The sequence below is a fragment of the Equus asinus genome, chromosome 3 (assembly GCF_041296235.1).
Source record: "Equus asinus isolate D_3611 breed Donkey chromosome 3, EquAss-T2T_v2, whole genome shotgun sequence".
NCBI classification, from domain to species: domain Eukaryota; kingdom Metazoa; phylum Chordata; class Mammalia; order Perissodactyla; family Equidae; genus Equus; species Equus asinus.
The window spans coordinates 129,723,893-129,734,893 of record NC_091792.1 but is presented as its reverse complement, the minus strand read 5'-3'; the positions used below and the strand labels follow the sequence as shown (position 1 = coordinate 129,734,893).

General features: G+C 34.2%; 1 protein-coding gene across 8 annotated transcripts in view; it reads left to right on the top strand.

The window, feature by feature from the left end:
- N4BP2 (NEDD4 binding protein 2) overlaps positions 1-11,001 on the top strand; it is a 110,453-nt gene that overhangs the window by 58,799 nt on the left and 40,653 nt on the right. For all 8 annotated transcript variants that reach the window (XR_011502260.1, XM_014857204.3, XM_014857205.3 and 5 more), the window contains 3 exons: positions 1,486-1,574; positions 6,287-6,363; positions 10,663-10,818. Coding sequence is in view for 7 of the 8 variants with exons in the window: in XM_014857204.3 (XP_014712690.2) it covers positions 1,486-1,574; positions 6,287-6,363; positions 10,663-10,818 (322 nt within the window). In the remaining variant the exon portion in view is untranslated. The remainder of the gene's footprint in view (positions 1-1,485; positions 1,575-6,286; positions 6,364-10,662; positions 10,819-11,001) is intronic.

Sequence of the window (11,001 nt, the reverse complement as noted above, 5' to 3'; positions counted from 1 at the left end):
TCAAAGCTCATCCATGTTGTAGCATGCATCAATACTTCATTCCTTTCTCATGGCCGAATAATATTCCATAGCATAGATATGTTACATTTTATTTATCCTTTCATTAGTTGATGGACATTTGGCTTGTTTCCACTTTTTGGCTGTTATGAATAATGTTGCTATGAATATACACACCTAAGTCTAACCTTTTTAGGAACTGCCAAGCTGTTTTCCAAGGCAACTGCACCACTTTACATTCCCACTAGTACTTTATGACCTTTCCAACATCTCTGCATTGTCACCAACACTTTGTTATTATCTGTCTTTTGACTATAGTTATCCTGGTGTGCGTGGCTTTGATTTGCATTCCCCTAATGGCTAATGGTGTTGAACATGTTTTTGGCTTTTTGGCTATTTGTTTATCTTTGGAGAGCTGTCTATTCAAGTCTTTTGCCATTTTTAAATTGGATCATTTGCCTTTTTATTATTGAGTTGTAAGAGAGTAGACAGAACTTTTAAAACTTCCAAATAATTTCCTTGTAAAGCTTATTTATTGTGGTTTATCATTAATTTCCTGAATGGTCTAATTCCTTGGGGGAAAAAGGTAGTTTTATAAGAAAATCTCCTGCACAACAGTATATAATATTTATTTCAAATCATTATATATATATTTTTTGGTGTTTGTCCATATTTTTTGTTTGTTTTTAAGCTTTATTTTGGAATAATTTTAGATTTATGGGAAGGGTGCAAAGGCAATGTAGAGTTTCTGTATATCCGTTGCCCAATTTCCCGTAATCTTAACATGTTATATAACCATGGTACATTTGTCAAGACTAAGAAATTACCACTGGTACCTTACGATTACCTAACTCCAGACTTTATTTGGATTTTAGTTGTTTTACTAAAGTCCTTTTCTGTTCCAGAGTCTTATCCAGGATACCATGTTGCTTTTAGCATGATATTGTTTTTCTTTTTCTTTCTTTTTTTTTTTTTTGAGGAAGATTGGCCCTGAGCTAACATCCATGCCCATCTTCCTCTACTTTATACGTGGGACGGCTGCCACAGCATGGCTTGATAGGTGGTACATAGGTCCGCACCCAGGATCTGAACTGGCGAACCTGGGGCCGCTGCAGTGGAACATATGAACTTAACTGCTATGCTACTTGGGCTGGTCCCAGCATGATATTGTTTTTAGTGATAGCTTTTTAAAAATTTATGCTGTTTATGCTTGTAACACACATGCAAAACTTAGATCAGATAGTTTTAGTTAATACTTTTCTCTGATTATAACCTTAGTATTTGTTTATTTAGTATTTATTATTCAACATTTACCTGTACTTTAATTTTTCATGTACACAAAAGTGATATTTAGAAGTAGGGCTGTGAAAAAATTAGCACATTTATGATTTTCAAATTATGAAAACAAGATCAGATTTTTAAAATATCAAGATAATGCTTAATATTGTTATTAAAAATGATTTGTCATTTTCTGTGTGTGTTTTTCAGCAAAAGAAGCCTTTGAGAAGAAGATATCTCCTATAATAATAGATAATACAAACCTACAGGCATGGGAAATGAAGCCATATGTTGCTTTGGTTTGTACCATAAGTTGTCGTAAGTCTATAATAGAGGGCGTAAAATTATTGGAAGGTGTTATTTACACAAGTGAATCTCAAGCAAACAGTCCCTGGACTGTCTGTAACTGAATTTTCTCTGGTCTTTAGCAAAATGAGAAAAATAAAAATAGTTTTTTCCATAAAGCTAAATTTATTCAGTTTTCAAATTCTGAGATTCAGTTTTTAAATTCTAAGATTATTTTTGTTTTTTGATGTCTTTTATGAAAAAATAGTGGTATTAAATTATAATTCTGTTTGTGTGTATATAATAATTTTATGTTTGTGTGTGTATATATATATATGATTCTTTTTCTTATTGTTCTTATTTGGCAGAATCACAATTTGTTGATTCTTTGTTATTCCTCAAGTTTCTTTTGAAATTTTGCTATTCTGAGAAATTCAGAATTCTGTAAACTCAACTATTTTCAGTTCTCCAGACTTGTCACAGTCCTTTTTTGCACAGCTTTGATGTCACCATTTTCAGAAAGTTAGCATTCATTAACTTACTAAAAAGCTGAGTTGAGTACTCTTTCTACTTTTATGGCACCCTGGCTTTATTCTGTCATAGCATTAAGCGTACTGTTTTTTTGATTTTTTCCTTTTTTTGAGGAAGATTTGCCCTGAGCAAACATCTGCTGCCAATCCTCCTCTTTTTGCTGAGAAAGACTGGCCCTGAGCTAACATTCGTGCCCATCTTCCTTCACTTTATATGTGAGATACCTACCACAGCGTGGCTTGTCAAGCAGTGCCATGTCCACACCCGGGATCCGAACTGGTGAACCCCATGCCGCTGAAGCGGAACACGCGCACTTAACCGCTGCACCACCGGGCCGGCCACAAGCATACTGTTTTTATCAAGTAGGGTTGGCTAACTTTTTTCTGTAAAATGCCAGATAGTAAATATTTGAGGTTTTGTGGGCCACGTACAGTCTCTCTTGCATATTCTTTTTTTTCTCTTTTTTCAAACGATTCTTTAAAGACATAAAAACTATCTTTAGCTGCTAGGCTATCCCAATACTGGCTGAATTTGGCTCTAGGCCATCTGTATATTCTTGAGGTAAAACTGTTGTTTTATTTGTCATCAAATCTCCAGGGTATAGCTCTATGCTTGACATGTATTAAATGTATATTCATTGAGTAAATTGACGAATGAAGCTTTTGTAAGTTTTGGGTATTGTTTGGTTTATTCCCCAAAGATTAGCACATGCCTGGACATGGGACCTCAATTTTTGCCTTAGTGAATGAATGTGGTACTTCCTCTTCTATGTCCTTGACACGTCCAGCCTCTACCTCCTTTGCTGTGCCTAGTGCACTTGTACTGTTTTGATGGTGTGATGCTTCACCTTCTGAAGAAAATTGTGTCTTTTGAAAGCAAATGAGATTTTACTTCTGTGCAGTGTCAGTAGAGGAAACAAAGACACGATTTTACTGTATTTTGGGAGCTGGAATTCGGTTTGCTTTCTGGCTTTAGGAGTTCCTAATTTCTAGGTGAATATGTTTACCATGGGTGGCATGCTTTCCCCCTTAACCTTACTTGACTTCTCTGTAGGTTTTCCTTAGCTTCCTGTTGTCATCTTAGAAAGTTCTTTGACACTTTATTTTCCTGTGTAGAGAATAAAGAAGGCCTCGAATTACTCTTTCTGATTTTCATTTTGCTTCAGGCTTCTATAATGTTTTCCTTTCCGTTTTTTCTTATATAATAATTGAAAATATAAAGCTATTTTTCCATTATTGATTCCTTGGCTCTTCTCAACTCAGAAATATAAAGGAGTCATAATTATTGTAGAGTGGCAAACTAGTTTTTTCTTCATAAAGTAGATATAGGAATTACTATAGAGAAGGAGAGTCACTTTTTGCTTCTTTTAGTAGCAAGATAATAAGAGCTCTGGAGGAGTTGAATAGATTGGAGATAACTGTCTATTACTGTTTTGACTGTCATTTACAAAAGTAGCTAAGTAGTAAATTGAGAATAAATAAGGGACAGTCAGATATCTTAGTGGCAACTGGCAAAACTTATTACTTTACTTTAAATATGTATCTATATATAAAAATATAAATATATATATCTTCCCTTGTGAGCTATCATATAGCGTGACGTAAGTAAATCAGAATCCTCTCAAGTGATATAACATATTATTAAGATTTACATATTGATAGGGGAGTTGAAAAAGTCTTTAAATTCATAGTCTCTGTTTTTCTCTGTGTGTGTGTGCATTTAAAATGAATTTGATCCTAAGAGCTACATGACACTCCTTTAGGTAATTAAAGACCTGGGCTGTTATCAGGCCCTGAATAAGTTGGATGAAATTTGGTGCTGTAGTGAGGAGATGGAAGTGACTAGGCTCATTACAGGTTGTTATGTCACTTTCTACCTTGGCGTCTGGGTTGACTTTTGGGCTTTTCTGTCAGTAATGACAGATTATAGCAGTGACCACTTTGGGCATCTTGTCATAAAACTGAGGGGATCGTAGTGAGAGAGGAGGTGAAGTCAGAGATGTAGTGGTGGTTGGAGAGATTGTGTGAGGGCTCACAGATCACTGTAAGGACCTTGGGTTTTACCTTGAGTGGCGTGTAAGATGTATTAGTCTGTTTGGGCCGCCATAACAAAATATTATAGACTGGGTGGCTTAAACAACAGAAAATTGATTTTCTCACAGTTCTGGAGGCTCGAAGTCCTGGATCAAGGTCCAGCAGGGTCAGTTTCTGGTAAGAGTTCTCTTGCTGGCTTGCAGATGGCCATGTTCTTGCTGTATTCTCACATGGTGTAGAGAGTGAGTTCTGTGGTGTCTCTTCTTATAAGGACACTAATCCTATCGAATCAAGGCCCCACCTTATGCCCTCATTTAATCTTAATTACTTCCATAGTTAAGGCCCTATCTTCAAATATAGTCACATGACAGGAATGGGGTTTCAACATATGGGGTTTGAGGAGACACAAACATCAATCCAAAGCAGAGGGTTTTAAGCAGAGTGGTGGCATGATCCAACTATTTATTAATAGGATCACTTTAGTGTAGTGTTGAGAATAGACTTGGGAGGACAAGCGTGGAAACAGGGAGACTTGTTAGAGGGCTATAGCAGTAATTAAAGTAAGAGATCATGTGGCTCACACCAAGGCATGGTAGCAGTGAAGGTGACAATAGTAATTAGATTCTGGATATATTTTGAAAGTAGAGCCGACTGAATTTCTCGTTGGATTGATGTGGAAGTGAAAGGAAAGGAGGAGTCAAGTATGACATCAAGGTTGGTTTTTGGCCTATCCAACCGGAGACTGTTATCAGCTGAGATGGAGAAGGATTCTGATAGCATAGTTTTGAGGTGGGGGTGGCGTAATGGATTTCTGAAGTCTGGGTTTGGATATGTTAAATTTGTTGAATAGGTAATTGGATCTATGACTTTGGAGTTCAGAAGCGAATTCTGGGCTAAAGATATGTATTTGAGAGTCATTACCATATGCATGATATTTAAAGCCAAGGAAGGGAGTGATATTACCTAAGAAGTGAGTATACATCAAGAGTAGAGGATCTAGGACTAAGTTTGGGGCATTCCATTGTGAGACATCTGAGTGAAAAGGAAGGACTAGCAAAAAGACTGAGAACACTTACCCAGTGGGGTAGGAGGAAGAACAATAGTGTGTAAGGAAGAAAAGTCTAAGGAGAAGAGAATGATGAACTGTGACAAATGCTGCTAAAGGTCAAGTAAGAGAGGACTGAGAATTCACCATAGCAGTTTTCAATGTGGCAGTAATTCATGGTCTCATTGCCCCCAGTTTCAGTAGAGTAGACAATTGGAGTGGGTTTAAGAGAGGCTAGAAGAGAGGAGCTGGAGACAGAGAATACAGTAATTATTTTTAGACATCTTCCTGCAAAGAGGAGCAGGAGAATGGGGAGATAGTTGGCAGGGGAAGTAGGGTTAAGAGTAAGATGGGAGAAGAAACAGAATGTGATGGGATTGATTCAGGAGGGAGGGAGAAATTGCTGGACCCAGGTATCCTGGGGATGGAGAGAGGAGATGGATCTAGTGCGCAAGTGTAGGGCTTGGTTTTCAGGTTATAGTCATATTAGAGTTTTGAAAAATGGAGTGAGCTGTTATTTGAAGTAGTTTTAAAATTATAGAAGTCATGCATATATATGATAATTATTCAAACCATAAGAAAGAACACCTGAAGTCCTACTCCCTTGAGTAGATGCTTTCAATATTATTTTTGAGAATCTTTCCAAAAGTTTTCTATACATGTATAAATATGTGAATAATCCTTTTTTACCCTAGAGAAAATTCTGTATCTTTCTTAATAATTTATACTAAGGACCTTTTCTAATTGTTAATACATATAGAATTTTAAAAATTACTGTATAATATTTTCATTGTTTGGTTGTACCTTCACTTATTTAGCCAGTTCCATATTAAAAGCCACTGAGTTGTTTGCATTTTTTGGCTGTTACAAATAATGGTGAACTGGATATCCTGGTGTATATATCTTTGCACTCTTACGTAAGTATTTATCAGTAGCTTGAGTTTCTGGAAGTTAATTCCTGGGTCAAAGACATTGCGTTTTACCAGTTTAACAAACTCATCAAGATTAGATAATCTTTTAGGTTCTTCCAGTTTTAACATGCTTTGAATTTGAATACAGTGAATTTAATTTCATGGAAGTAATTATTTTTAAATGTTTTTGTCTTTTTTGCATGTAGTCGCAAAAATATAAATATAAAGTTCTTTTTCGGGAACCAGACACCTGGTGGAAGTTCAAACCAAAGGAACTTGCAAGGTAACACTTGAAGGCTATCTAGCATATTTTTTATTTCATGACAGTGATAGAAAGTCCATCTAGATTTTTTCCCCTTATAAATAATGAAGGAAACAAAATGGATTAGATTGCAGCTTTGTCACTTAAAAATTGTTAACAAATTTTGTATTGCCTATAGACTTTTCTTTTTCAGTTTATGAAGAGTTTGTATCTTTTTGTTCCTAAAGTTGAGTTAACAGAAAAATCCCAATTGTCTTATATAGTCAGAACTTTATTACTTATAATGGCAATATCTGAAAGTAGAACAGACTCTAGGGTTTGGCATACCTGAACCACGTACTCCTGGGAGGAACAAATTCTTGTGGCTGCCTAGTGACTTGGAATACAGGAAGGAGGTGAGGATGTATAGATGGAAAAGGTAGCAAATGTCCAGCTGTTGAGATATTTCACTCCCCGCCCCCCCACCTTTTTTCCCCCAAGGTTAAACGTTTTTATTTGTTTGATTGTTTGACTTGAATAAAAATGTTACTCAGATCATGGACATAAAATGTGTTTTGCTTCATGCTATGGATTCCCTTAGAGTTAGCCCTAACTTAATTCTGGTCAGGGTATTTTTTTCTTAAGAGGTAATTTTAAGTGATTTCTATACTAACTAAAGGACAACCTAATTTTAGTATATTCACAATGTGGTGCAACCATCACCTCCAAAAGAAACCCCATATCTGCTATAAGTCACTCCCAGTTCTCCCTTTGGCAGTCACTAATCTGCTTCTCTGTTTCTGCGGACTTGCCTATTCTGGACATTGCATATAAATGGAATCATACAATATGTGGCGTTTTTGTCTGGCATCTTTCACTTAGCATGTTTCAGGGTTCATCCATGTCGTAGCATATTATCAGTAGTTCATTCCTTTTTATTCTCCTTTCGATACATTACTAGATTTGCTTTTCTAATATTTCGTTTAGGATTTCTGCATCAGTATAAATGAGTGAGATCGATCTACAGTTTTCTCTTCCTTGCCCTGCTTTGCCTGGCTTTGGTATCATGGTTTTAGTTTTACAGATTTAGTTGGGAAGTATTTCTTCTTTTTCTGAGTTTATGTAAGTTTGAATGTTTGATAGAATTAACGTATGAAACTGTTTGGATCTGATGTTTTCTTTGTGAGAAGGTTCAGTTGGAATTTGTCCATTACACCAGAGTTTTCAAATTTCTTAAGACTTTATTAAAGTAGTTATTCTCTGTTTACATCTCTGCAGCATCTATACTCAAGTTCCCATTTTCAATCCAAATAGGTTTATGTGTATCTTCCTTCTTTTTTTTCTTGCTTAGTCTCACCAGAGATCAGATTTTTTATTAGCCTTTTCAAATAAACATGTCTGCTTGATTGATCTTTGTATTGTACATTTGTTTTATGTTTAATTCATCTCTTCTACTTTCTTTGCTTTTTAAAAGTCTATTTTGCTTTGTTTTTTTCTGTTTTTTTAGAAGTCTTTACCTGAAAGTTTAGGTCATTTTCTAACATGAGCATTTGAGGCTGTAAATTTCGCTGGGTCCTATGTTAGCTGCTCCCAGAATTTTAATATATAATACTTTCTTTTTATAATTTATTTTCTAATTTGCATTATGATTGATTTTATTCTTTAACCCTTGAATTATTGAGAGCTATGTTTTAAACTTTCTGAGCAGATGGTTTTTAAATTTATCTTCTTAAAAAAATGGATTTTCAACTTAACTGCAGTAGGTAAGATCACGGTTTATGTGATAACTAAGTCTGATTTTTTTTTAAGACAAGTTTTATGACATAGTTCATTATCAGTTTTTTATCAGTGTTTCATGTTTGCTTGATAAGAATGTATACTGGTTATAGCGTATTAATATATCATTAAATTATGCATATTTATTCTGTTGCTCACATCTCCTATAGCTTTACTTTTTAAAAAAATTTGCTTGATGGATTAATGTTTAAGAGAGGGATGAGGAAATCTACCGTGAGACATGTATGTTAAAATCTCCCTGTTATGTTCAATATATCAGTTTCTCCTTATAATCCTACCTATTTTTGTTTTATATATTCTGAGGATATTTTTTGAAGTGCATATAAGCTTAAGATTTTTATATCACTAATTAATTGAACCTTTTATCCTTATCTAGTGATTTTCTTTTATCCTTAATATTAATTTTTGTTGTAAAGTCTAATTTGTCTAACATTAATAGAACTACACCAGCTTCCTTTTAGTCAGTGTTTGAGTGTTATATCTTTTTCCATACTTTTACTTTTGATCTTTCAGTATCTTTATGTTTAGATGTCTCTCTTGTAACTAGTATTGGCTGGGTTTTAAAAAAATCCACTCTGTCCATCTTTGCCTTTTTACTGATAAGCTCAGTTCTTTTACAGTTATTTTGGTTATTCATATAATTGGTCTTGTTTCTTACTGTTATACTCTATGTGCTTTCTATTTATCTCACCTTTTCTGTCAATAGTTTTTCTCCTATCACAGATATTATGTATTTGAATTTTTTTTCTCTTGTCATGCCTTATTTTGGATTTTTTTTTTTGATTGAATGCAGGTTTTCTTATTTTCTCCTTTTCTACTAATTTGGAAATTATATACAGTATTTTTCTTTTAATGGTTACATTAAAAATTTTACCATGCAGTTACATTAAATTTAACTTTAAATTTAAAGTTAAACCATTTTCTTAGCCTTCCTCCTCACAAATACAAGGACTTTCAAATGTTTTGACTCTGATACTTACCAACATACATGCTATGATTGTCTAGAACGTACAGACAGTGTTTGTTTTCACTCATGAAGTTGCTGCTTTGTGCTTAATTTTTCTTTCGTCATAAACCTCTCATCTGGGAACTTCCTTCTGCCTGCATTCATCTTTTAGGATTTTTTTTTTACAGCGTAGGCCTGCTTCATGTCAAACTCTTTTTTATTTTTAGTTGGAAAATCCTTTTATATCCCATTCTCCTAAGATGTATTTGCTAGGTATTGTGTATTTTCTAGATTGACATTTCTGTTATTGAAGATAACATTTAACTCTTTTCTGACTTCCATTATTATTGTTAAGTCAGCTGTAATTCTAATAGTTGGTTCCTTTGTAGATGAATAGTTTTTTTATTTTTAAGTTTCTGGTTGCTTTTAATATCATCCCTTTATCTTTGGTGAATGACATTTTTAGTACTATGTTTCTAGTTCTGGATTTCTTATTATTTATCTTATTTGGGATTTGCTGGGCTTCTGAGATCAGGGAATTGATGTCTTTTATCAGTTCTGAAAAATTCTCAGCCATTTTTCTTTAAATTGCTTCTGTCCCATGTACTCTCTTTTCTCTTTCTGGGACTTGGATTAGATGTATAGTAGACCTTTTTGCTCTGTCTTCTGTGTCTATGTCTCTTAACCTCTCTTTCGTATTTTCTATCTCTTTGCTTCTCTGTGATCTGAAACCAGTCAAGATCGAGGTAGGTAAATATGAAAGCCAGATTTGCCCAGGTGGCAAATGCTAATATTAGCCCTGGGATCCAGACACTAAGCCTTGGATCCAACCCAAGATAGAAAAGTTGCAACTGAGATGTTTTCATTGAGACAAGACCCTTGAGGGACTAACACATACCATCTGGCCTTCTGGCAGATGCAAATCCAGATGCTGTAGGAATGAAAGCACTCCCAGTTTAAAGCCTGAGAATTCCCATATATTAGGTTCAACTAAATATGAGCTCCTAAACAAAACCACACAAAGAAATAAGCCACCATGATTGAAAGTACAAATATAATTTCATATTTAGTCATCTAGAGACTTCAAATACTGGAAATTTTTTTTCTTTGCTTGAACTTAAAATGTATGTTTGATTTAATTCACTTGGGGTCCACTTTTATTGTACCAGGAGGGCCCTTTGGGACATCTAGTCTGCCATAATGGCATAAATGGAAGCATTTGTAGAGGAATGTTTTACTCACTAGTTAATAATTAATTAAAGCCTTGAAATGCTAGTCATATTCTTATGAGATTTTTTTGCAGCCTGAGAATAACTTCTTTTAAAGTTATTAGGATCTGCTAGTTTTTTCCAGGTTGATAAAAGATGTTTGGAAAAGATTGTATGGAATGATTAAGAAAATGGTAATTTAAGAAATCCTGAATAAAATGAAAATTAGAGTCAAGTAGTATATATTGTGTCATAATAAACCAGCTTTGATATTTTTATGTACTAGAAATATATCAGAAACATATCATTGTTTTTCTTGATATTATATGTTTTGATTAAAAAATTAATTACCAATATTACTTCTACCCTTTTCTTCCCTGGAATTTTTAGGCGCAATATTCATGGGATAAGCAAAGAAAAAATAACAAGAATGTTGGAAAACTATCAACGTTTTGTTTCAGTGCCAATAATCATGAATTCTTCAGTTCCCGAGAAAATTGAACGTATTGAGTTGTGTGCATATTCTTCTGAGGACAGAAGTACTAGGTAGGTTAAAATCCCTATGTACAAAAATTCAATTTGAAACATAATTTTAAAAAATATGATTTTTAAAACACTGTGAAATCACTGCCAAATAACTTTAAAAATAAGGTAGATATTTGTTATTTGTAGGGTTTAGATATAGTCTTATCTGAAGAAGAATGTATATGGTTAGTAAGAGGAGTAAAA